This window comes from Microtus pennsylvanicus, chromosome 1 (assembly GCF_037038515.1).
Source record: "Microtus pennsylvanicus isolate mMicPen1 chromosome 1, mMicPen1.hap1, whole genome shotgun sequence".
In the NCBI taxonomy this organism is placed as follows: Eukaryota; Metazoa; Chordata; class Mammalia; order Rodentia; family Cricetidae; genus Microtus; species Microtus pennsylvanicus.
Window position 1 is genome coordinate 61057049 of NC_134579.1, and position 27521 is coordinate 61084569.

Consider the following 27521-nt stretch of genomic DNA (forward strand, 5'->3'; position numbering starts at 1 on the left):
GGCGTCCTCCTAGTTCAACCAAGACGCCACGCTCCGGACGGGCAAGGGAGGACACGTAGAACAGAGGCGCAGGTGAAGCCAAGGACATACTGCTGAACAGGCAGCGTGCTAAGTGCTGTCTGTCTGTCTGTGTACTCACTCACTCCTTTAGTACTCATAACATCTCTCCTGTTATTTAGATGAGGAAACTGAGGCACTGAGGGTTAACGTGACTGCTGGGCTGTTTTGCACACAAATTCAGAATATTTAAGTAAGGCAGCCTAACCTTTGCAGGTCAAGAACCAACTGTAGGTGTGGGTACAAAACCTACCTGAGGCATTTAGATCGTGAGCTTTGTTTGGCTTACCTCCCAAACTCTTGCCTGGATGGTACTGGCAGAAGTCCGTTCGTAGTGTAGTGTGGGTAAACAAAAATGAAGCAATCCATAGCAAACCTCAAAATTCATCCTTAGACTTGTTCTGTAATATCTTCTTTTGTTTTGACTTAAAATTTGTACTTGAGGCCAACCATTGTCCGATAAAAACATGCTGCACTGGGCAATGGTGGAGCACACATATAATCTCAGCACTCATCTCCGTTGAGTTCGAGGCCAGCCTGGTGGTCAGAGTGAGTTCCAGGACAGTCTCCAAAACTACACAGAGAAACTGTGGGGGGTGGGGGGTGATGACGACCAGAGGACAAAACAACAACAAATCACGCTGTGGAGACAGCCCAGGTTTTACCTGCCCCTGGGGCATTGGCCTTGAGGCTACACTTCTTCCTGCGGGGAGGTGGTGTTTCTAATGGGAACTGATCAAAGCCTTTGAACTGGAAGACAGCCAGTGCCAGAGTTGATTTGTCTGGCAGGACTATGTAGGATGGTTCAGCTAGATGGAGGGATATTGCGCTAAGTACAAGAGTAGTTTTCCTATGCATTCTGTAAGCTCAGGCCCCATAGTACCCATCTCCTCTGCTCTCAGGGTGAGTGCTTCATTGCTGCTGAAATAGCTCGCTTTGTCCCACACCTGGCACAGACCACCATTTACCTAAACTGCACCTGGGAAGTGCTATGATCCAACTTGCCCTAATTCTCACCAGTCCCCTCCTGTCTTAGCTGGTGGTTCTCCGGGTCCCCAGCCTGTTCAGACCTGCCATAAGCCATGACTCCTGAGTAATCCAAGCTGCATTAAAGCTGGCTTGGAAATGCCTTTTCTAATTGAGAACTTCTGTGGTTCATGACCCCCTCACACACAAGAATCCAAAAGTGTTCACAGATAAGTTGTCAGATATACATATGACGATCTATTATTTGATCTTAAAAATAAATGGAGCTGGATGTGATGGCACAGACCTTTCATTCCAACACTCTGGAGGCAAAGGCAAGCGGATCTGTAAATCTGAGGCTGGCCTGATCTACATAGTGAGTTCAAGGACAGCCAGAGCTATTTACAAGGCCCTTTCTCAAAAACAAATAACCAAATAAAGAAATTGAATCCTGACACAATTGTTGCAACGTTGAAAACGTGCTATGACATAAATCAGACCCAAAGGAACAATTATATAAATCTTGGAGGGGGGGGATCTATCTAGCCCAGGCTGGCCTTGAACTCTGCAACGGAACAGGATGACTTTGAATTCTTGATTCTCCTGCTTCCACTCTTGAGGGTTAAGATTGCAGGATTGTGCCACCATGCCCAGACATTCTACTGTTTAAAGGCTCCAGAACAAAGAACGAGGAAAACAGATGTTACCAGAGGCTGGATGGGGGAGAGAATAAGAAGTTATTCATGAATACAGAGTTTCAGGTGGGAATAATGGGAAAGTTCTAGAAATGAATAGTAATATTGTTACAGTCCTCTTAAACTGGATAAAAAGATAAATTTTACATTATGTATCTTTACCATGAAAAGAATAGGAGACTGGAGATATGGTTCAGTGATTAAATGCAGTGGCTGCTCTTCTAGATGACCTGGGTTCAGTTTCCAGTACCCACACGGCAGCTCACAACTGTGTGATGTTTGACACCCTCTTTTGAATTCTGCAGACACTTGGCTGCACACCACACACGGACATACATACAGACAAAATACCCATATACATAAAAATAAAATAAATATTTTTAAAGGTTCTTTTTTTTGTAGAGGATGCCTATGAAACATGGGTATACTTTTTTGTTTGTTTTGGGCTTTTTGTTTATTCCAGACAGTTTTTTCTTGCTTAAATGTTTGCCCTGGAACTTGCTCTGTAGACCAGGCTGGCCTTGAACTCAAAGTTCTGCCTGCCTCCTGACTGCTGGAATTAAAGGCATTTCCTTCCACTGTCCCTCAGGAGTATATACATATTTAATGCTGAGATCATTTTTTATTTGAAAAAGGCCAGTTTAGAGCAGGTGCAATGACTTATGCCTATAATCTCAGCCCTTGGGAAAAGACACGGAAGGTCATCCTTGGATACATCACAAGTTCAAGGCTTGCCTGGCTTTCTAAAGGAAAAAGAATACCCAATATTCTAACATGAATATTAATATTGTTACAATCCTCTTAAACTGGATAAAATGATAAATTTTACATTATGTATCTTTTACCATGAAAAGAATAGGAGACTTTTCCTATTTTCAGTTTTCCTCTCCTTATACACCATGATTCTTGGTAGACAAAACTAATTTAGCTTTCAGGGCCTCTGAGAATGAGCCAGAAAGTGGCATCCAGATTACAAAAGAAGCTGTTAGCCCGCCAGTCTTAAATGTTAATGGAAACAGCCTATAATAAAATATTTTTGTTGTTGTTTTTTGTTTTGTTTTCCTAGACAAGGTTCCTCTGCATAAGCCTGGCTGTACTGGAACTCACTCTGTAGACCAGGCTGGCCTTAAACTCAGAAATCTGCCTGCCTCATCCTTCTGAGTGCCAGGATTAAAGGCAAATGTCACTGCTTACCACCACCTGACTCAAAATATTTTCAAAAAGCCATTTATTTTAATTTTTATTCATGTGTATGATTATATGTGTCTATGTGAGGGCCCATACTTGTGTGTACAAAGTTTATCTTTTTTTGTTTTTTTAATTGTCATCAGGCAGGCCTTCAACCTAGAGGAAGTCTAGGAAGTCTGTTGGAGTCTTTAATCTTCCCTTTTCCAGTCCAACAAAACTTTCATAATTTGTTTTCATTTCTCTAAATGTTTCCTCACAGTGCCTAAAGGGTGCAGACCATTTTATGGTTACTTCAATAAAAAAGTAAAATGTTCAACACAATGCCCATCAAAATCCCAGCAAAATTCTTCAAAGATCTCAAAAAAATGGTACTCAACTTCATATGGAAAAGCAAAATACCCAGTATAGCCAAAACAATCCTGTACAATAAAAGAACTTCTGGAGGCATCACAATCCCTGACTTCAAACTCTACTACAGAGCTACAGTACTGAAAACAGCCTGGTATTGGCATAAGAACAGACAGAAGGACCAATGGAACCAAATAGAAGACCTGGATATCAATCCACACATCTTCGAACACCTGCTCTTTGACAAGGAAGCAAAAAATATTAAATGGAAAAAAAGCATATTTAACAAGTGGTGCTGGCATAACTGAATATCAACATGTAGAAGAATGAAAATAGATCCATATCTATCACCATGCACAAAACTCAAGTCCAAATGGATTAACGACCTCAACATAAAGCCAGCCACACTGAAACTTATAGAAGAGAAAGTGGGAAGTACACTTGAACACATTGGCACAAGGAACCACTTCCTAAATAGAAGCCCAGCAACACAGACACTGAGAGAAACAATTAATAAATGGGACCTCCTGAAACTGAAACCCTTCTGTAAAACAAAGGACACGGTCAACAAGACAAAACGACAGCCTACAGAATGGGAAAAGATCTTCACTAACCCCACATCAGACAGAAGTCTGATCTCCAGAATATACAAAGAACTCAAGAAATTGGACACCAAAAGAACATATAATCCAATAAAAAAAAAAAGAGAGAGAGAGTAAAGACCTAAAGAGAGAACTCTTAACAAAGGAATCTAAAATGGCTGAAAGACACTTAAGGAAATCTTCAACATCCTTAGTCATCAGAGAAATGCAAATCAAAACAACTCTGAGATTCCATCCTACACCTGAAAGAACGGCCAAGATCAAAAACACTGATGACAACTTATGCTGGAGAGGTTGTAGTAAAAGGGAACACTTCTGCATTGCTAGTGGGAATGTAAGCTGGTACAACCCCTTTGGATGTCAGTGTGGTGATTTCTCAGAAAATTAGGAAACAACCTTCCTCAAGACCCAGTAATACCACTTTTGGGTATATATCCAAAGGATGCTCAATCGTGCCACAAGGACATGTGCTCAACTATGTTCATAGCAGCTTTGCTTGTCATAGCCAGAACCTGGAAACAACCTAAATGCCCCTTGACCAAAGAATGGATAAGAAAAATGTGGTACATTTACACAATGGAGTACTACACAGCAGAAAAAATGACATCTTGAATTTTGCAGGCAAATGGATGGAGCTAGAAAACATAATTTTGAGTGAGGTAACACAGACACAGAAAGACAATTATCACATGTACTCACTCATAGGTGGTTTTTAAACATAAAGCAAAGAAAGCCAGCTTACAAACCACAATCCCAGAGAACTTAGACAACAATGTGGACACAAAGAGAGACTTACATAGATCTAATCTACATGGGAAGTAGAAAGTAGAAAAAGACAAGATCTCCTGAGTAAATTGGGAGCATGGGGACCTTGGGGGAGGGTCAAAGTGGGGAGGGGAGAGGCAGGGAGAGAAAAATGTAGAGTTCAATAACTATCAATTTAAAAAATTTACAAAAAAAAAGTAAAATGAAGGGCTGAAGAGACAGCTCAGCAGTTAAGAGCACTGACTGCTGAGGTCCTGAGTTTAATTCCCAGCAACCACATGGTGGCTCACAACCATCTGTAATGAGATCTGGTGCCCTCTTCTGGCCTGCAGGTGTACATGCAGGCAGAACACTGTATACATAATAAGTAAATCTTTTTTAAAAAAGAAAATAAAATGAATGGAAAGAAATAGACAGAGAAAGGGAGAAAGCTGGGATCATGTTTATGTGGGGATTATGAGGGATGAACCCAGAGCCTCAGGCATACAAGGCAAGTCCTCTACCTATAGGATAGTACCTATATCCTTAGTCTCATAGACATCTTGCCTAAGTGGCTGAGTCAGAAGAACCTGACCTAGAGAACCCCAAAGCACGGGCCCCATCAGGTCCTTATTGGGTGAACCCACACAACTACAGAGAGAACATTTACTCCACACATTAGACACTGGGACTGAGCTGTGAGAGGAAACAGTAGTGCCAAGATCCCCTCAGTCCAAGACCTACTCTTCTTCCCTCATAGCTGCCTCCCTTTGAATGGAATTTCTGATCTTTAGTGAGATATGACAGTCTCCGCATAACTGGGAGTTCATTTGGGGCTGTGTTGTAGGAGCTACAGGCCTGCTTTTTGTCCCGCCCGGCTCCCGACCAGCTAGCTTTACACCAGAAATGACAACACACAAATTGTATTCATTTAAATACTGCTTGGCCCACTAGCTCTAGCCTCTTATGGGCTAATTCTCATATGTTGACTAACCCACTTTTAGTAATCTGTATAGCACCGAGGTGCGCTTACCGGGAAGATTCTAGCCTATGTCCATCCTGGGTCAGAGCTTCATTGCATCTGCCCCAGAGAGGAGAGGAAATGGCGTCTGAGCTCACTTCCTCTTCCTCCCAGCATTCTGTTTTGTTTACTCCACCCACCTATGTTCTAACCTATCAGGGCCAAGCAGTTTCTTTTTTAGCCAATGACCTTCCTCCATCAGGGCTGGAGAGGTAGATGGCTCAGTGAATGATTGCTTACTACTCTCAGAGAAGACCAGAGTTGCATCCCCAGCACTTGTGTTGGGACCATTACCACCTGTAGCTCCAACTGCAGAGGATCCCACATGCACAGCCATGCACACATGCACATAAATGACTAGTTTCTGTACTGGTTTTCTGTTGCTGTGACAAACACCAAGACAATGTGTAAAGGAAAGCATTTAATTTGGGCTTACATTTTCTGAGGGTCAGGGTCCACGGTGGCGGAGTGAGAGCGTTGTGGCAGGGAACAGCTGCCAGCTCACATCTTGATCAGAAAGGAGGAGGACGAGAGAACACTGGGAATGGCATGAGTTTTTGAGACCTAATATACCTGCACCCCTGGTACATCTATTCCAATGAGGCCACACCTCCTAATCCTTCCCAAACAGTTCCACCAAAGGAACTATTTCAAACCACCACAATCTTCAACATAACTAGAGTTTGTTTAAAAGAACCATCATACCCTCATGTCCTCTAAAGTACAATACCACTCTGACCTAATTGGTTTTGTGATAGTTTCAGAAAAGCAAACAGGTTAAATTAGTGTACCGTAATGGAGCTAGTCATCTAACTCCTATCCAGAGTAACTCCATCTTCCAGGAAGCTATAGCTTGGTTGTCCTACATGCCATACTGCAGTGAAACTAGCGATCTCTCTCATGATCAGACAGTCATTACAGACCATCAGAGTCCCTGACAAAGGCAAGGAGAGAACATAATCAAGTTAGAACTGTCTAAATCAGCTGGGTACTGTGTTGCCTAAGCCTGAGATACCCAACTGCTTTATCCCTAGGCCCTAGGCAGCACACTAAACCCAATCTTGTATCAGTTGTGCAGTAGACTTATAGCTGCGTGTAATGGCGAGTAATTTTAGCCATTTTGCTGTGCACAGACTTTTATTTTCAATTCAATCCGTGAGAAAGAACTTCTAAGAGCCATGAAATTAGTTAATAGGGAGAAATTTATTCTACAAGGAAGCTTATTTAAAACAAAGAATTAGAGTGGGAAGCCCCTAAGACAGGGGACTTCACCCGGGAATTTACCCATAGGCGTTCTTCATACTGCACTGGAATACAACACAGGAATATGCATCACCAGAAATCATCACGGGCTTGGGCTTCTCACTGTCTGACTGAGGTCTCTCCCGGGTTAAAACAGCAGCCTCAAGAGGAGGGGTCACTTTATAGAACTCTCTATAGCCCACAGCCATTCTCCAAGAGCCAGCCGACTTCCGGAGAGGCCCGATGGGATTATTCCATTCTGTAGTTGCAGGTATCATCACGCCTGATCTCACATACTCTTTTATTGTCTGGGTAATTTCCTCATGCCCTCCTGCATTCGATATTGCTTACATTGAACTATTTTAGTAGGATCTGGGAGTTAAACAGGCTCCTGCAGCAGTTCCCCTACAATAACATGGTATATCTATAACTTTTGGATGACAAGATAATTTCCATGGGTTAATTTTAATGATATTTCTCTCAATAAGTCTATCCCTATTATATATTCAGGGATGGGAACAATAACTGTTGTATACTCTTCACGGGGAAGTCACCATACACTCATTGTCACTTTGACTTGCTTTCTTTGACTCTCACTTCCTCCTAATCCTGTAACTGTAATAGGAAGTCCCTTCAAATTTTGGGGATTTCTATAAATTAATGAGGCCTCCGCTCCTGTATCCACCAGAGCATTTGTCTGAGTAATCGAACCATTTGTCCAATATATAATCAAAGGGACAAGAGGCCTAAGATCAGTTCTAGTTACTGCTCCAATCTGTGGACTGCTAGGAGCTTGGCCTTCATCCTATTTTAATTTAGCCAGATCACCTAGGGGATATAAAGGAGTCCGTGGTTCTGGGGGAGCTGTCACGAATGGATTCGAGTTGAAATCCTTATCCTTAACAGTCACCTTCTTTGCATCCTTCATCTTATCACTTGCCACACATCCCTAGTAGGAATGCCATTACACTGCATAAAACAGGAGCTTGGACAGTAGTGGTGCACACCTTTAAACCTAGCACTCAGGAGACAGAGGCAGGCAGATCTCTGAGTTCGAAGTTGACCTGGTCTACAGAGTTCCAGGACAGCCAGGGCTACACAGAGAAACCCTGTCTCAAAAAACCAAAAATAAAAAATAAATAACAAAGGAACTTGGTGGACAGGAGTCAGACTTTTCTGTGGTACAGCTGCCTGGGCATCACCCGCACTCCTATAAACAATGCTAATAAATTCGTCTACCGAATCCAAGATCCAAGCTGGACTTTAGAACTTTCCTTAGGTCTGTTTGTTCCCTCCTCCTTTGGAGTGAATAAATCTTTCTTTTTACGTCTTTAGGTCACACACACATGCACACACATACACACACACACACACACACACATATGAAGACACCTGTCACACAGCAGGCGTTCCATTAACATTAATCGAATCTGCATTATATTTCCTAAATTGAGAAATGGAAGCAAAGGATTCCCTAGGACGCCACCTCTGATCACTAGTCTTCTAAGTCATGTGACTCAAGGGCAAGCCACACACAGCTTCCCACTTTAGAGCTGTCCTTGCGCCATTCATTCCTAAACCACAATTGAATCTCCATTGAGAGGGAACACAATGCCTTTCAGCATGTGGCACCAGCCAGTAAGCTGAGGGGATGAGGGTCCTGGCTCACGACTAAGCTTTCCGAGTCACTGCCAGGCCAGACCAGACAGCTAAGAGCTCTTCTCTCGGTCCTCCACGCTTCCCCTTCCTGCTGGATAGAAGCAGAAGATGAGACTCTGAATCACCAGCATGCAAGCTTCAGTAGAGATAGGTCTTGAGAGAACTAGAGACACCATTAAAATATCCAGGTGGGCCCATTGTCCAAATGTCTACTTATAACCATACCGTAATATCATTTTCTCAGATTGAAACTTAGGTTAAAAACAGAAAAAGATAGCCTTGGAAAATGGCAGATGTCCTACAATGAAGTGAGAATATGCATGGGTTAGAGGGTAATTGTATTCCTAAGGAAATGGAAGTGGGGACCAGGGAGATGGCTTAGCTGGTAGAGGCCTCGTGCACAGGCCTGCTGTCCCGAGTTCAATCTCCTGAGGTGACAGGAGAGAATGCAGTCCTCCGACCTCTACAAGCGTGCCGTAGCACATCTGTGACAGCACGCATGCAGCACATGCTCACACATAAACATTTTTCATGGTGATTGTCTTAGTCAAAGTTCTGTTGCTGTGAAGAGACCATGGCCATGGCAACTCCATTATCATCATAACAGAGAACATGGTGGCCTGCAGGCAGACACCGTGCTGGAGAGGTAGCTGAGAGTTCTACATCTGGATCCTCAGGCAGCTGGAAGAGAGAGTGACACTGGGCCTGGCTTGAGCATTTGAAACCCCAAAGCCCACTCCAGTGACACACTTTCTCCAACAAGGCCACACCTCCTAGCGGTGCCACTCCCTATGAGCCTCTGGGGGTCATTTTCATCCAAACCACCACAGTGGCGAATCACACTCAGAATTGGCTCAAAGGTGCTTTGTCGGCTGTGATGGTGGCACACACCTAAAATCCTAGTGTTCAAGAGATGGAGTCAGAGAATCGGGACTTTGAAGTCTGGGTTACATTTAATCCTATTTCAAAAACAACAAAACCTCCAGAGATGCCTTTTCCTAGCCTTGATTTTATTGATTTGCTTTTATGTTGCAGGACATTCTTTGTTCTAGCATGCTGTTTACATTCCGTGGATGCCGTGGAGGACTTTCTGCATAGCAGAGAACCAAGATGGGGGTGGAGGGGCATGGCCTTGGGTTTATGAAGACATTGCTGTTTCCACACAAAGGGAAGACACTTCAAAGATCTTTCCATCACCATAGAGGGGCAGGATACCACAACTGGTCAGACAGTAGCAGGGCATTGTAGGAAAGAGCTGGAAGGTCTTCACAGAGGGGAGCCAGGCCTGAGGTAATAAGTAACAAATAGAAGAATATTGTAGGTGAGCCAGGCGGTGGTAGCACACGCCTTTAATCCCAGCACTCTGGAGGCAGAGGCAGGTGGATCTCTGTGAGTTGGAGGCCAGACTGATCTACAGAGTGAGTTCTAGGACAGTCAGGGCTACATAGGAAACCCTGTCTCAAATAAAACAAAACAGAAAACTATAGGTGACTTTGTTTTTTAAGATTTATTACTTTCTGTGATTGAGTATTTTGCCTTTGTGTATGTGTATGTACCACACACATACCTGGTTCTTGCGGAGATCAAAAGAGGGTATCAAATCCATGGGATCAGAGTTACAGACAAGCCATCTTATGGACCCTAAGAATTTAATCCAGGTATGGGCTGGAGAGATGGCTCAGAGGTTAAGAGCACTGACTGCTCTTCCAGAGGAGCCAGGTTCAGTTCCCAGCACCCACATGACAGCTCACACCTGCCTGTAACTCCAGTTCCAGAGGATCTGATATCACACAGGCATACATTCAGGAAAAACACCAATGCACATAAAATAATAGATAATCTTAAAAATAAAAGAAAATAATTTAATCCAGGTCCTCTGCAAGAGCAACAAGCAGCATCTCAACCTCACATCTCAACCCCTGGGCAGCTCTGTTCAGCTTCCGGACTAAAGGCTCAAGAGCTCTGGGAATATAAACCCCTTATTTCCTCCATTGTATCTGTCACCAAGGTCCAGGAACTACAGGACAGTGTCCAGTTCAGTGTGGGTCTCCAAAGTTACCTGTGTGTATAATTTGGCATGAATGAATGAATGAATGAATGAATGAATGATATATAGTTGGGCTCTAGAGCTGGGCAGTCTGTGCTCCTGGCCATAGCTTTCTGACTTGCTCAAGTTGTTTACCTCGCCTCTCTCCGCCTCTGAGTGGGAGCAATAATGCTGCTGCCTACATCACAACCATCATGAGGAGAGGAGAGATGAGGCACTAAGAACTGAGCCTGGTTTCCAGGGATGCCCTCTAATAGGCTGGCTGTTGTTGCTGCTTTTCATCTAGAAACAGCAACGCTTTCTGGAATTGGCCAGGGCACTGTGGCTGTGGAAATGTGGGCTCAGGAAATGTATTCCCAGGCCTGCAGAATGACAGTTTGGATGGTTTGCCCCAAGTCTCTGCCCTTCAACAGGAGACTAATTCCCAGCTGTGAGATGGAACTCCGTATGCACTACAGGCTCCCCCAGGGTCTCCCAGGCTCCCCAAGCTTCCCCAGATCCCCAAGCTCCCTCATGCTCTTCCAGGCTCCCGCAGACTCCCCCAGATTCCCCCAGACTCTCCCAGGCTCTTCCAAGCTCCCCAAGCCTCCCCAGACTCCTCCAGGCTCTCCCAGAGTCCCCCAGGCTCCCCCAGATCCCCAGTCTCCCCCATAGTCCCCCATGCTCCCCCAGACTCCCCCGGGCTCTCCCAGGCTCCTCCAGGCTCCCCCAGGCTTCTCTCTAATCTTGTTTTCTGTGCTGTGGGTTGTCAACTGAGGACAAATCAGAATACCAAGAGAACACTATAAAATCCCAGCAGCCCTTGCTCACCTCATAAAAGCTGACGAAAGACAGAAACTTCTCACTGGGAACCTTTTGTTTTTCTTCTTAACCGAAGGATTTTCCCATGTAAATGGCTTTATTTCTTGTTTTATTTCATAAAATTGCCACAAAATAAATTGTTTATTATCTAAGCAGTTGTACCTAGTTTTATGTGCCACTGATGTGGCAACAGTGTTGCTCAGGACTGGGGACGTAGCTCTGTGACAGATCCAGGGCTTGAGGGAAATGAATGACAGTCAGGTTCAACCTCTAGCACTGAGAACTCAGTTATCTTAGGAAGCCAATAGATGATGAATGATCTCTTATGCTCAAGCGAAAATGATGCAAATGTTTCAACAAAATCAAACTGAGACAGGCATGGTGGCACCCTCCTGAAGTACCAACGATATAAAGTTAGAGGTAAGAGTATCACAAGTTCGAGGCCAGCCTCAGCTACAGAGTGGGTTTCAGGATGCCACAGCTTATATAGTGAGACCTGGTTTCAAAAACCCCTAAACAAGAAACACAACAACAAAGCAGTCTGGTTGGTACAGTGCGTGCCCAGCATGCGTGAAGCCCTACCAGCATGGTAGTTTGATCCCCGCGACCCCATGGGAGAAGCTCTTGCCTCGCAAGTCTGAAAATCTGAGGTCAGTGCCTGGAGTTCACCATGGAAGAGAGTACTGACTCCCTAAAGATGCTCCGACTTTCACAGGCAAACTGTGGCACTGGATTGTGCTGTGGTCCACGGAAATCGTGCAGTGAGGTTTCAGCTTGTAGAGCAGAAGGCTGACCCGCCAGAACAAATGAGTTCTGATGGAGATAAACCCAGTTCGCAAGGCTCTGGGCCCACCACCTTTTGTATATCGGCTGATTCTTACAGTAGCTCTCTTGTGAAGCCATAAGCACTCTCCCCTGGTGCAAGATTCAGCAGAGTATGGATTATCGGGGACAATTCTTTCCCATGTACTGGTATATTGGGTCATTCATTCTTCCCCCCACTCTGTGGGGCTTCCAGTGGGAAATTTGGTTACACAGTCAATAACCTTGGTTCCCACAGCCACAGCTCCACTGCGTTCCCTGAGATATATCAGAAGCCACCTCCCTGCAACTACCTTCCATTTGGCAGGACATGCAGCCAGGAAAGGAGTCTTTCATATGGATCACATTGGGACCTTCAGAGATAAAGGGACGTCCAAGTTCGGAGAATTGCCTTTGTTTTGTGTGTGTGTATAAACTGGAAACTTTACAGAACAGAGGAGAACAGCAGGAGAAGAATGAAGAAAGTGATGCGGAACGGTATGTAGTGGAGGGTTCATCTCGCCCTCAGATCTAAGTCCTGCGCTTGCTGTGAGTCTTCTTCTCACCCTGAGGGGACACTGAGGCTGGCACACCCACACTTAAAAATAAAGTCAGTGGTGGCTGGAGAGATGGCTCAGTGGTTAAGAGCACTGCCTGCTCTTCCAAAGGTCCTGAGTTCAATTCCCAGCAACTGCATAGTGGCTCACAACCATCTGTAATGAGATCTGGTGCCCTCTTCTGGCCTGCAGGCATACATGCGGACAGAATACTGAGAATACTGTATACATAATAAATAAATAAAGAAATCTTTTAAAAAATAAAGTTAATGATTATACTTGGATGTGGTAGTGTACACCTGCGATCCCAGCACTTGGGAGGTGGTAGCCAGATGGGTCAGTCACTCTTTGGCTATATAGCAAGTTCAGGCTCAGCTTGGGCTACCTGAGACCCTGTCCCAAAACAAACAAAAAAGCAAGGGAGAGAGGGAGAGAGGGAGAGAGGGAGGGAGGGAGGGAGGGAGGGAGGGAGGGAGGGAGGGAGGGAGGGAGGAAGGGGGGGAAGGGAGGGAGGGAGGAAGGAAACCAGCCGTTAGAAATAAGCCTTTTTGGAAGAATGGCTCCTCTAGTGTCATTTTCTACAAGTTAAAGGAGACAGCGCCATCTACTGACCATCAAATTTCCTGGCATCTAGGAATGAGCTGGGACAGGAGGGAACCATCCTTTCTGGGCTGAGAGCAGATGTAATTAGGAAAACCTGGCCAGAGACAAGGATGGTTTCCAGATCTATTCAGATAATTTTTTTTTAGTGTGCTGGTATCTGAACATCTGGACCCCCCCCACGTTACTCTACTCTCCATTGCCAAAACGAACACTGGATAAATCAGCTTTAGGAAAGGGAGTCCAGCAAGATGCATCTGCAGGTAGCAGGTGGTGCTCCTGAGTTCACCCCTGGGATCCACGTGACAGTGGAAAGAGAGAACCGACTGTTCTCTGATCCCCACGTGTATGTTGTGGTACACACTAGTAGGCCTGTCTGTATTCACACACACATACATGCACACACAAACACTTGAAAAAAATTAATTGGCCGGGCATGGGGAACAGTCTTTTAGTCCCAGCACTTGGAAGGCAAAGGCAGGCAGATCTCTGTAAGTTCAAGAATATCCTGGTCTCCATAGTGAGTTCCAAGCCAGCCAGAGATACATAGCAGAGGCACTGTCTCAAAAAATAATTAAATAAAATTTAAAACATTCATATAAAGAGTCGGGGTGGTGGAGGCAGAGGCAGGTGGATCTCTGTGAGTTCGAGGCCAACTTGGTGTTTGGTTCACAGTTCCCAAGGCTCTGGCCTGTGGATCTCAGCTCTGCTGTTTGGGGCCTGCCCAACCCAGGACATCATGGCAGGAATGGATGCCATCCCCCTCACCTCATGGCAGCCAGGAAGTAAAATCGAGAAGAAGGAGGGGATCCCAGTGGCCCAACTTCTGTAGTTTGATTTTTTAACTCTTCATTCTCTGGGGGCCTGCAACCCAGTTCCCACATGAATATATGGAGACTTAGTCTTTCTTATGAATGCTCAGCCTTCGCGTGGCTTGTTTCTAGCCAGCTTTTTAAAAATATTTATTTATTTATTATGTATACAATATTCTGTCTGTGTGTATGTCTGCAGGCCAGAAGAGGGCACCAGACATTACAGATGTTTGTGAGCCACCATGTGCCGGGAATTGAACTCAGGACCTTTGGAAGAGCAGGCAATGCTTTTAACCTCTGAGCCATCTCTCCAGCCCCCGCTTTTTTTTAATTATCCCATTTATCTTTTGCCACTAGGCTTTTATCTTTTGCCACTAGGCTTTTATCTTTCTCTATTCTACATACCTTTCTTTATTACTCTGAGCCTGGCTGTGTAGCTGAGTGGCTGGCCCCTACCGTCCTCCTCTCCTTCTCTTCTTACTCCTCCTGCCTCTCCTCCTACTTATTCTCTCTGCCCAGCTGTCCCCCCCACCATTTTTTCTCCTGCCTGCCTATTGGCCATTCAGTTCTTTATTAGACCATCAGGTGTTTTTGACAAAGTAACACGGCTTCATAGAGTTAAACAAATGCAACATAGCAGCCGGGCGGTGGTGGCGCACGCCTTTAATCCTAGCACTCGGGAGGCAGAGGCAGGTGGATCTCTGTGAGTTCGAGACCAGCCTGGTCTACAAGAGCTAGTTCCAGGACAGGCTCCAAAACCACAGAGAAACCCTGTCTCGAAAAACCAAAAAAAAAAACAAAAAACAAAAAAAACAAATGCAACATAAACGAATGCAACAACCTTTGCATCTTTAAACAAATATTTCACAGCATAAACAAATGTAACACATCTTAAAATAATATTCCGCAAAAAACTTCCTTCTGCCAGGTCTTATTTAGGAGTCCTAATTACTTGTAGTATCAGCACAAACTGCAATGTTTGGGGCCTTTGGGAACCATTCAAGATCCAAAATGTAACATGCCTGGTCCTGTATGCTGTCCCAATGCCCAAGCCAAGCAGAGCTGTGCTGTTGCTAAAACTCCTCCCTCCTGAGGGCCCAACGACAAACTCAGGTGTGATTCCAGAGAAGCCCACCAGGGGGAACCAATAAGTTAATTAGGCTCACTCTATAGAGTAATGGGCTCTATGGAGGGCTAAGGGCAGCAACACCCGTGTTCTTAAAGCAGTCCCAAGAGCTGGTCAGTGGTGGCACATGCCTTTAATCTCAGTACTTGGGAGGCAGAGGCACGCAGATCTCTGTTTGAGACCAGCCTGGTCTAAAGAACGTGTTTCAGGACAGACAGGGCTACACAGAGAAACCTTGTCTTGGGGGGAAATCCAGCCCACTGGAAGGTCTGCACCCCACAGAAATCACAGCTTCCCCACAGCTGTGTAGATGGATACAGCCCGCTTTCCTCATCTTTCCCCACCTATACCCTCTCTGGTCCTGTGCCCCATGACCACACGTCATCAGGGCAGAATTGCATGCAACTATTTGGGGTGGTGGTGGATACTCAGGTGAGGCAAGTGAGGGTCCCGTGACCCTCCCCACCCCCTTCTTCTATGAAGGAAGGTAAACAGTCAACAGGCCCAGGTATGATGAAGTTTTGCAAGCAGGCTCAGCAGAACTCTTGAAGACGGTGGCCGTTTCGATCAGAAAATCCTGTACACCTACAATCCCAGCACTTGGGAGAAGGGAGGAGAACCAGAAGTTCACAGTTATCTTTGATTACAAATTAAGTTTGGGGTCAGCCTGGACTACAGACCCTGTTTGTTTTTGAGATGGTGTTGGGGCTGACCTGAAACTCACAGAAATCTGCCTGCCTCTGCCTCCCGAGTGCTGGGGTTAAAGGTGTGCGTGACTACCTCTGGTCTTCAGAATGCAATTTGTATTCATACCACAACAGCAAGTCTCTGAAGAACGGCCCAGGAAGCCCAGAAAACTTGTCGACTCAGGTGCTTGAGAAATGCTGGGAGCTGGCACGTTGTGAGTCAGAGGCGAACAGATGGAACAGTTTAGGGACCATGCTCAAAGCTTACTAAAGCTGAAGCTGCCCGTGAACTAGAGAGGTTGTGTGCCCCACGTGAAGTCTGGGATGGCAAATCGCAATGGTGGGCTGACTGAAGGTAGATCCTGCACTTAGACCAACATTGGTGATTGATTGCACTAGCCAGTCAGTTTTCGCGGACTTTCTCTACATGGACTCTAGTAGTTAACAAATGTGCTTTGTGGGAGCTGGAGAGATGGGCTAGAAGTTAAACGCCTGTGCTGCTCCTCTGGGCTCGGGATCTGGGTTCTCAGCACCTATATCAGGTAGCTCACAACCTCCCGTGACTCATAGAGCACCCAGACCCCTCTGTCACAGGATTCTTCCCAACGTGAGTCTTTAAAAAATTGTCTTTACAGTTATCCTCTGCCTCTCTCTCCCTCCCCCTCCTCCTGGAACTTAAGTTCACACATCAAATCAATGACTTACAACATCCAGCTAGAAGTCAATTAGGGAGGTTTGTTGCATTACGGGCGCTTGTTGGTTCCCGACTGCTTAGCCCCGAAATAATCACATAAAAACCATATTATTTAAATCACTGCTTGGCCCATTAGCTTGAACTTCTTATCGGCTAACTCTTACATATTAATTTAACCCACTTCTATTAATCTGTGTATCGCATGTGGCTGTGGCTTACCGGCTAAAGTTCCCAGCATCTGTCTCAGGCAGCTCCATTCCTTCTCCCTGACTCTGCCTTCCTTCTACCTTGCTATAGGCCAAGTCAGTTGTTTCTTTATTCATTAACCAATAAAAGCAACACATAGACAGAAGGACCTCCCACACCAGAGGTTGAGGCAACCAGCTGGAGTTCCTGACTGAGCTTTTTCTCCATGGATGGGCTTCCAGCTTTCTCTTTCCTCCACGGGCATTTTTACACCATGGAATAAACAAGAGTAACCTCTATGGAAAATGGTTTACCCTCTAGCTGTTCTCAAGGACACAACATCTTTTAACATCATTATCTATTTTCCTTTCTCATGTTCCAGAATTGGGGACTCAGGACAGAAAAGTATATCTATTTGTTTTTTTTTTGTTCTGTTTTGTTTTATTTTGAGACCGAATTTTATTGTATAGCCTAGGCTGTCTTGGAACGCTCTCTGTAGACCAGGCTAACCTTGAACTCAGAGACCCACCTGCCTCTGCCTTCTGAGTGTGAAGGATAGAGAACTTGTGGGAGTTGGTTCTCTCTTCTCACCATGTGGGTCCCAGGGATCCAAGCCGGATTGTCAGGATTGGCAGCAGGGGTCTTCATCAGCCACATCATCTCACCAGTCACGGGATAGAGAGTTTGGGAAAATACTTTTAAAGAAACATTCTGAGTCTGGGACAAAAGAGATTCTTTTGCTCCCAGAATGGACTTTCAACAAACTGAAATAGCACGTGGTGATTTTCAATATATTACATAGGTATTCTGCGTAAGTCCACTCCAGTGGCAGAAGAATGGGACTTCACTGATTAGCCTGGGCCCATCCCTGGACCAGGAGTGGTACGAGTCCCACCTGGCTACTTGTCATGGAGTTGTGTTTGGGGGATAGCAGCCAACATGATCTATGACATGTTAAAATGTTGTGGGTGATCCAAAACCCCTAAAGAAGGCAGTAAATGTCAGTAGCGTGTGGGTGACATGCCACATAATCTGTTTAAAATGAGAGGGGAGGAGAGCTAGAGAGATGACTGTGCAGTTCAGAGTACTTACTGCTCTTGCAGAGGATCTGAGTTGAGTTCTCAGCATCTCAGACAGTTCTCGTCTGTCTTAACTCTAACTCTGGAGGATATAAAGCCTCTGGCCTCCATGGCTATCTATACCTACCTACACATACACACACACACTTCAGAATAAAACAGATCCTTAAAAAATGAAATAAGACATATGCTAGGGACTAAGGCTAGCTTGGTTGCTAAGGGGTTGTCTGGCATGCGTGAAGCTCTGGTATGATCCCTATCCACCACATAAACCAGGCATGGTGGCACACACCCGTAATCCTAGCACTAGAGAGCTGGAGGCAGGAAGGTCAGAAATTTCAGATTATCTTCTGCTATGTAGAACGTTTGAAGCCAGCCTGGGATATATGAGACCTATCTCAAAACAGAAACAAAATAAAATGAGGCTCGCTGCTGTGTGTATCCCCCAAAGCTCCCAAAACAAGAAAGAAGTACCAAAGTACCGTGTACCAAAGATGCTTTATTGCATCACTGCTTTTCACAATGAACAGTCAAAAACAAATAATATTAACAAATAAAAGTACCAGTTGAGAGGACCAGACATCAGATAGACACAGGACACAATTAAAAACATTTAAAAAGACTACTGCGTGTATTTGTCATGTGTGTGCGTGTGTGTATGTGTGCGCAAGGGTGTTGGTGGGCACTGCTAAGCCTCCATCGTGGAGCAGGCTGAGGCCCAGTGAAGTACCCGTGGAAACTGCATCATAGAGTGGATGCCTGGGGCATTTGATACAGCTCCAGACTTCACACGGACTCCTGTTTTTATGGCTTTCCCAGGATCTATGTCTTGGGGAGGGCAGCCCCTGAGAAGTGCCCATTTGCTGTCTGAGGAGGGACACCAAGGGACTAGGTGCCACTGGCTCCCTTCTTCCTCACTTGCCCTTCCAGAATGGCTTCCTTGGCTTCCCTCTACTACCTAATGCTCATGGTTTCCCTCCATGCTTCTCCTACCAACTAACATCTGAAAGACTTGAATGTCCCCATGGAGGACAGAGCTAATCCAAGCCTCCTCATTCTCCTTGGAAGGTTGCTGGATGCTGGCAGTCCTCCTGAGAAAGCTGGGAGATGTTTCTGTCTCGTGCCTGTGTTCTTGGAGTGAGGCCCTACCACAAGCCACTGACTATTCACAGGTGGCCAGAGTCCGGAGCTCAGGAGCGGCACTGCCCAGGGACGGGTTATGAGGGGGCTCCCTCTAGATTGGAAATGCTTTTGGCCCACCAGGAAAGAAAAGCCCTACACCAATCACCATCTTAGCATTTTGTACTAACTGGAGAAAATCAACACTTAACAAGACTCATAGTGTCTATGTGCGTTTAATTTTATAGGTGTCTTCAGGGAGCTTCATTCTTCATACAGGTCCACACTCAGAGGGGTTGACAGATGGGGTAGACAGAACCCTGGAGGTCAGGTTTTTGTCTCTGCCCACTTCTCTTGTCCTCTAAACACTCAGAATCACAGCTCGTGTGGGCTGGGCTAGGGAGGGCTCCAAATTCTTCTCATTCTATACAGGAGGAGAGAGAAGAAGAGAGCTGAGGCTTAGAAAAGATTTCCAAACTGCAACAAGAGAACACTGAGATTTGGCAATTAACACCCTTGTCTTTGCTGGCTTTCTCCCTTATGTCTTTGGGGTGTTTCTGTTTGTTTTGAGGCAGGATCTATTTAGCCTAGCCTGAGGTGGTGGTTTGAATGAGGATGGCCCCCATAGACTCACACATGTGAATGCTTGGCCTCTGGGGGAGGGGGCTGTTTGGGAAGGATTAGGAGGTGTGGCCCCGGCGGAGGAGCAGTGCCATTAGAGGCAGGTTCATTCAAAAGCCCATTCCCATTCCCAGTCAGCTCTCTCTGTCTCCTAAGGATATGAGCTCTCCTGCTCCTCCAGTGTCATGCCTGCCTGCCAACACACTCTTCACCACGATGGCCATGAACTCACCCTCCGAAACTGCAAGCCTCTAGTAATCTCTTTTATAGCTGGTCTTGCCCATGGTGTCTTATCATGGCAATGGAAGTAACTAAGTCACCTGGCTTCAGACACATGGTCCTCATGCTTCAGCCTCCCAAATGCTGGGATACAGGCATGTGCACTGCTCCCAGCATGCTGGGTTTTGCTGCTGTTGGTATTTCCCATCACATTTGTTTTGTTTTTATGTCCTAGGGTCTTGATATGTAGCCCCAGTTGGGCTAGCCTGGAGCTCACATGTAGTCCAGGCTAGCCTGCCTCTGCTTCCTGAGTGCTGGGATTAAAGGCATGTGCCACCACTTCCCAGCAGATTTGGTTTTTATGTGCATGAGTGTTTTGCTTGCATTTATGTATGTGTACCATGTACTTGCCTGGAACTAGCAGAAATTGAAGAGGTCATTGGATCCCCTGGAACTAGAGTTGTGTGGGGGGGTGCTGGGAACTGAGCGCAGGTCCTCTCCAAGAGCCACCTCTCCAGCTCTGCTTCAGCTTCCCCCGCCTAAGCATTACATGCTGCAAAGTCAGAGGCGTCACTCACCTAGTAGTCGGGGCGAGGCATGCTTCGCTGGTTTGCATAAGGATTTTGGGTCTTGACTTTGGGGAAGATGCTGTTGCCAGCTCCGAAGTTGCTGAAGTCGGAGTTGTTGCTAAAGCCGGAGTTGCTGAAGTGGGAGTTGCTGAAGCCGGAATTGCTGAAGCCGGTCTGCTGCATTCGTACGTTCTGAAAGTCTTCATCAATCAACTTCTGTTCCTCCACATTCTTCTTTTTGTTTTTTGAACTACAATCAGTAAAATGAATTAGGATTTAAGAATGGCAACAAAGTTTCTTGAAGCAATCCCCCCCCCCCCATACAGTCCTGGAACTTATTATGTAGACCAGGCTGACCTTGAATTCGCAGAGATCTGCCTGCCTGTGTCTCCCAAGTGTTGGGACAAAAGGGTGTGCCACCACGCCCAGGCCCACGTTGGCATTCGGTGTGCTTTTCAATTGGTTATGAAACTCATAGAAGTGAAAGAGAAACCACGACTTATGTCTGACACCAGCAGAATAAATACCTAAAGAAACATCCAGTGAGTGAGATGCGCTCAGCATACCATGGTCTTAGAAGAGGAAAATGAAGCCTGAGAAGATGGCTCTGCTTTCAAAGCACTTGGCACAGAAGTGTGGGGACCTGAGATGGAATCCCTAGAGTCCATACAGATGTCAGGTGGGCATGCATGGAGGCCCGCCTGTCTCTCTAGCACTTGGAAGGGGGGACTCGGGATAGAGATCTCTGGAATAAGTTAGCTAGCCAGAGTAACCATTTCTGTGAGCCCTAGTGCAACTGAGAGGTCCTGCTTCAGTTAGCGGAGAAGCCCACAACAGAGGGAATCTCCTGCCTCAGTTAGTGGAGGACCCCATGCAGAGGAAGCTTCCTGCCTCAGCTAATGGAGGAGCCCACAGCAGAGGGAACCTCCTGCCTCAGTTAGCGGAGAACCCCATGCAGAGGAAGCTTCCTGCCTCAGCTAATGGAGGAGCCCACAGCAGAGGAAGCCTCCTGCCTCCACTAGCAGAGGAGCCCACGGCAGAGAAAACCCCCTGCCTCAGCTGGCGGAGGAGCTCACGGCAGAGGAAGCCTCCTGACAGCAACCCTGGGTCTACACGTTCACCAGCATGCATAGTACCTACACTAGTACATATGTGTTTACACAAATAGAACAAACTGCACACACGTGTACAATGAGGAGAAAAGGAAAGAAGGCTTGGCAGGATGATAGGACTGGTTGGGGCACTTCGGGGGGCCTCTAGTGTGGGAATTCTAAGCCAAGTGTAAGTGTTTGTGCTCACAGGGCCATCGTCCTACCTCACCTAGATTATACACCTGCTTTTCTTCCTGTCCACGGGCCATAGTCCCACTCCCCAGATCAAGAGAGTAGGGACAGGTGTATCTATGACCTAGGCCACCTGTGCTTCAGTCACATTGGGGATGGCATTCACTGGGTGCCTCAGATAGCTAGCTCAGTTTGCCCTGGGAACCCTGCTTTTGAGAGTCTCTCTAGCAAAAACTCCTCTTCCCTAGGATCTGATCACAGGGGGGAAAGATTTTATGATTCCAAGAACCCTGACACTGTGGATGAGCTAAGAGCTTAGATCTGCAGCAGGATGGAGAAGTCTTGATAAGCAAACAAACAAACCAAAAACTGCCACAAAGCCACCCAATTCTACAGTAACTTTGGTTCCTAAGGGCCAGGACAGTCAGCCAACTACCTTAAGAGGACATAGGCTTACTACAAAACCAAGAATGTTCTGCCTCTCTTCCTAGAAGTGAGAAAGCTAGATATTGTGGGGATGGCCCTGTGGCTTATTCTAGTTTTGCTCTGGGAAAGGTTAACATCAAAGTGGAAGAAAACGGCAACAATAGAATAAGAACTGAATATCTCAGACAGCAGTGGTGCACACCTTTAATCCCAGCACTTGGGAGGCAGAGGCAGGCAGATCTCTGTGAGTTGGAGGCCAGCTTGGTCTATAGAGCAAGTTCTAGGACAGCCAGGGCTATACAGAGAAACCTTGTCTCAAAAAACAAAAACAAACAAAACAAAAAGAACTGGGTATCTGTCCATCCTCTACAGTTATACCGGGAAAAGGCCAGAATGTGTTACCAGAATATAAGATCTGAGCTAAATGTTAGGGAGAAAGCAGCTGCCTCACAATGTGGAGCCCACTGGGCACATGTCAATGGGAAGAGGGTGGCAGCATCCTTTTCCTGGCTACTGGAAGAGAGACAGCATCGCTAGAAATTGCTGAATGGCTAAAGAGACCTCACTTCCCTTCCCTTATGAGACCAAAGGCACCAAGCTGAGATGACCTGACCACTTTAAAACCCGGGGTTTCTGCAGAGGTTGCCTTGGGACCCTGCTGAGGGTCATTCAGCAGAGTACTAGGCAGGTGCATGCTTTGGGGGGAAGTTATATTTGACATCATCAATGGAATTAAATATATGTTTGTTTCGAGGCTGCCCCATAGAGCCCAGGCTGGCCTGAAACTCCTTATGTAGTCTCCTGCCTCTACCAGCTGAGCTGGAATGACAGGGAGCCACCACCACATCTGGTTTGTGCTATGACAGGTCAAATCCAGGACTTCATGCAGCCTATGCAAACACTCTACCAACTGAGCCCCAGACCCGTTCCTGGATTTTGTTTTGGTGAGGTAGGATCTCATGTAGTCAAGGCTGGCCTCAAACCTGTTGCTATGTAGTTGAGTTTGGCCCTAAACTCTTAATCCTCCTGACTCCACTTTCCAAGGATTGAGTACAGGCGTGTATAGCAATGCATAACAAGTTAAATGGTGCTAAGGGAAAGTGGCCTTGAACTCACAGAGATCCGCCTGCCTCTGTCTCTCAAGTGCTCAGATTAAAGGGGTGCACCACCACACTTGGCCCTCGTGAACAGTGATTAATGCCACAGAAAACTGATTTCTGGGTTTGATTAGTGTGAAGCAAAAATAAAACAGAACAAAAAATTTAAAACAGCCGGGCGGTGGTGGTGCACGCCTTTAATCCCAGCACTCGGGAGGCAGAGGCAGGTGGATCTCTGTGAGTTCGAGGCCAGCCTGGTCTACAAGAGCTTGTTTCAGGACAGGAACCAAAAGCTACGGAGAAACCCTGTCTCGAAAATCCAAAAAAAAAAAAAAAAATTAAAACATAAAGGACATATATATATATATATTATCACTTAAAAAGGTAAAATTGAGGAAGAGTGATGTTCAATGGATAAGAACACATACTGTTCTTGGAGAGGACCCGAGTTCAGGTCCCAACACCAGGTTGGGTAGCTCTAGGGGATATGATACTCTCTCCTGGATTCCTCGAGTGCTTATATTCACACATACTTATACAAGCATACATAAATAAACGTGTACATAAAATACTTACACATACTTACATAAAAATAACATAAATCTTTTAAAAAAGAAAATAATTTAAATAAGAAAAAAACATTCAATTGTGGGAGAGAGCCCGCCTTGTTTGTTTGCTCTTCCCCATCCATGAGTATGTTTTGGAAAGCAGCTTATCTAGCAGCATCTACACACAGACACACACAGACACACACACACACACACACACACACACACGTACCTCACTGAGACGATAAATGCAATCAGCAGGATGAGAATGAGGGCTCCGGCGATGGTGCCCACAATGGTGAGGATCAGCTGGAATGCTGAAAGGGAACAGACAAAAACGATGTCCTCGTTAGCTTTAACTGTCAACTTGGCACAACCTACGCTGGGAAGAGAGTCTTAATGAGGCATTATCTAAACGGGGTTAGCCTATGTGGTATGCCTGGGGCAGAGGGGTCTTGACTGATACAGGAAGACCCAGTCCACTGTGGGAAGCATCATTCCCAAGGCGGGCCATCCTGAACAGTAGGAGAGAATGAAGCTAGCTGGGAGCAAGAGAGCAGCAAACAAGGATCCATGTGCTCATTCTCCTTTTGCTCTTGGCTGTAGACTGCAATGCTTTGAGTTCCTGCCTTGGTTTCCCCAAAATAATAGACTGTAACCTGGAATTACACAGGTAATTCCAGACACAGCTTTTCTCTCTTATAATGCTTTTGGTCAGGGTGTTTGTCTCAGCAACAGAAATGAAACTGGAACAGAGGCCTCCAACAGTCAGGTTCTGCTGTCTACTGCACAGGGACTCATGTTTCCAGGATCTCAGTGTGAGCTCCATCAGGTTCCTGTCTCCCAGCCCTTCAGAGAGGCAGGTGCCCATCTCTGTTGCCACCCTCTCCTTGTCCTCATGCACTTACTATGCCCTACCATTAGGTGGTGTACAACTCACAACCATTACATGCAGCCTTGCCAGCTATGAAATCCCAAATACAAAAGGCGCTGTTGGCAGCCAGGTCTTCCTGGGCTATGTGGGATTAAGGACCTCACTGCGGTCTACACTCCCTCTCCATCTCTCCTGCCATTGCCTGCCCTCTGTCAGGGTTAAACATGTCATTAGTAGAGGAGGCAGGTAGTGAATATCTTATGAAGGGGGAGACTGTTAATGCCTACACTCTTCTACCTCAGACTTGTGCTATAGACCTTCCGGTATGTAACCCAGGATGGGTTCTCCTGCCTCGGCATCCCGAGTACTGAGATTACAGACGTTCAACACTCTGCCTGGCTGCTATGGACTCTTGGAATATAAGAATACCCTGTGAACATAACGCTCACACCAGTTCCAAACACTTAACCTGACAAACGCTAGAAAACTCATTCATGGCAGGTGGTGGTGGCACACACCTTTAATCCCAGCACCTGAGAGGCAGAGGCAGGAGGATCTCCGTGAGTTTGAAGCCAACCTAGGTCTACATAGCCAGTTCTAGGTCAGCCAGGATTATACAGTAAAACCCTGATTCCAAAACAAATAAATGTGTTACATTTGTTTATGCTGGGGGATATCACTTTAACTCTGAAAAGGTATGTTACATTTGTTTTGCTGCACCTGTTTAATAATATAAAGATGTGTTTCCTTTTTTAAAAGAAACAAATAAACAAACCAATGAATGAATAATAAGATTTAATAAGACCAACCAGAGCACTTAAATGCCTGCTTTCTAAATGCTCACCAATACCCACCATTTTTGGAAGCACCATCTATAATACAGAAATTGAGTATGATGACTAAGGATATAATGACCCTTCTCCGGTCTGGAGGGGGTCCAGAGGCACCAGCTCACCCATGGGTCTGAGTTCTGTTGTTTCCAACAGCAGAACTATTGCTGCCCATCACCTAAGGGTGGGTATGGGAGGCAGGACCCAGGAGACAAACTCCAAGCTGAGTTTCTCTCTCAGTGCATGACGGAAGACTGGCGGAGTGGGGAGGACTCTGGATGTAGTCCACATGTGTTTCTTGGATGTTTAATAACTTAGGGTATCTATACTTACGGTCTTTGCAGTCCTGGCCACTATAGCCAAAGGGACACCTGGAACACAGTCACAACAGGGAGTCACATTAAAACCCTTGTGGAGAGTAGGCTGGAGTTCCCACCCCAATTTCTATTTCTCCCTTCCTGTCTGCCTTTCATTCTGTCCTCCTTGCTCTTTCTGTTATCTTCTTCATGCTACCACTTTTCCAAGAGAATATTCCACGTGGTTCTAGTATGGTGAGGTGTGCTCAATCCAATATGGTTTCATTTGCCACAGACTGAACAGAGCTCCTCTGAACTCCAGGAAGGCTTGGCAATTCAGGCGAAATTGAACCCAAGAGGCATGGAGTAGCATGGCCTCTCTCAAGGGGCGACTGGTGAGCAAGAGCCTGTCACTCATGTTCATCTTGGTTTCCTCATCTCACAGCGGGCACCTAACACGTTTCTCACAACTGTATGGTAGGTCCTACCTATGGTGGTTCCTGGAGATGCAGCCTGCTCCAAAACTCTTGGATGATGATGGCACAGTGATACGCTGAACCTGCCAACCCATGCCAGCTCACCAGCTGATGCTAAACCTTCATATGTGCTGCAAGTTCTAGCCTCGCTATGCTGTGACGAGACAAAGATGGAGTGGTTTCTTACGGTTCACACTTGCCATCATCGGTGGACCTCTGGTAGCCCGGCATGCACACACACTCCAGTGCTCCGTTATCCTTCCTTAGGCATTGCTTCTTGTCTGCTGCACTGCAGGACCCAGGACACGCTCGAGCTTTAAAACAGAGTGATTTCTAGGTCATTTTCAGAAAGAATCTCTTCTTAAATTTTTTTTCTCAAGGATGGAGATGGTTCAGCAGTTAAGAGCATTGGCTGCTCTTCCAGAGGACTTGGGTTCAATTCTCAGCACCCACATGGTAGTTCACAACTATCTGTAACTCCAGTTCCAGGGGATCCGACACCCTCACACAGACATACGTGCAGGTAAAACACCAATGCACATAAATACAAATTATTTTTTTTTAAAAATTTGTGTATGTGTGTGTATGATAGAGGACTTATTATTCCACAGCACATGTGTGAAGTCACAGGACAAGTTAATGGGCAGAGTCAGTTCTCTCCCTCCACCTTTACCCAAGTTTAGGGAATAAACTCAGGCTTGCTTAGCAAGTGCCTTTGCTGGTTGAAGCTATCTCACCAGCCCAGAGACAGTCTCTTCAACCCCATGAAAACATGTGACAGCATACAATTTGTGCATTGCTTTTTCTAAGTAAATGTGTCTCTTGTGAAGTTGATCATGGGCCATTTTGGCAGCTTTTAACCCAGGTTCTTGTCTAAAGTCAAAATACATACAGGAACTCAAGCAATCATGTTTGCCTTTGGAAATACGATGGTGGCACACGCCTTTAATTCCAGCATTTGGGAGGCAGAGGCAGCTGGACCTCTGTGAGTTCGAGGCCAGCCTGGTCTACAGAGTGAGTTCCAGGACAGGCTCCAAAGCTACACGGACAAACCCTGTCTTGAAAAAAATAAAAAAGAAAAAGGAAAGAATGAAAGAAAGAGAGAGAGAGAGAGAGAGAGAGAGAGAGAGAGAGAGAGAGAGAGAGAAAGAAAGAAAGAAAGAGAGAGCAGGGAAAGCTAGAGTCAGACACTTAATACACTTGATCTTAGCCAGAAGGCCGAGAAGCGATGAAAGTGAGAGTATGAAGACTG

The 27521-nt window shown here is 45.9% G+C and overlaps 1 protein-coding gene across 1 annotated transcript; it reads right to left on the reverse strand.

Annotated features, from left to right (window-relative positions):
- Positions 1-18390: 18390 nt before the first annotated feature.
- LOC142846000 (mucin-13-like) lies at positions 18391-26557 on the reverse strand. The gene is made up of 5 exons (XM_075965764.1): positions 26457-26557; positions 25831-25868; positions 24026-24110; positions 20449-20689; positions 18391-19454 (listed from the first exon to the last, which is right to left on the reverse strand). Exons 1-4 carry the CDS (start codon positions 26498-26500, stop codon positions 20449-20451), a joined length of 408 nt encoding a protein of 135 aa, XP_075821879.1. The 5' UTR covers positions 26501-26557; the 3' UTR covers positions 18391-19454.
- Between the last annotated feature and the right edge of the window lie 964 nt (positions 26558-27521).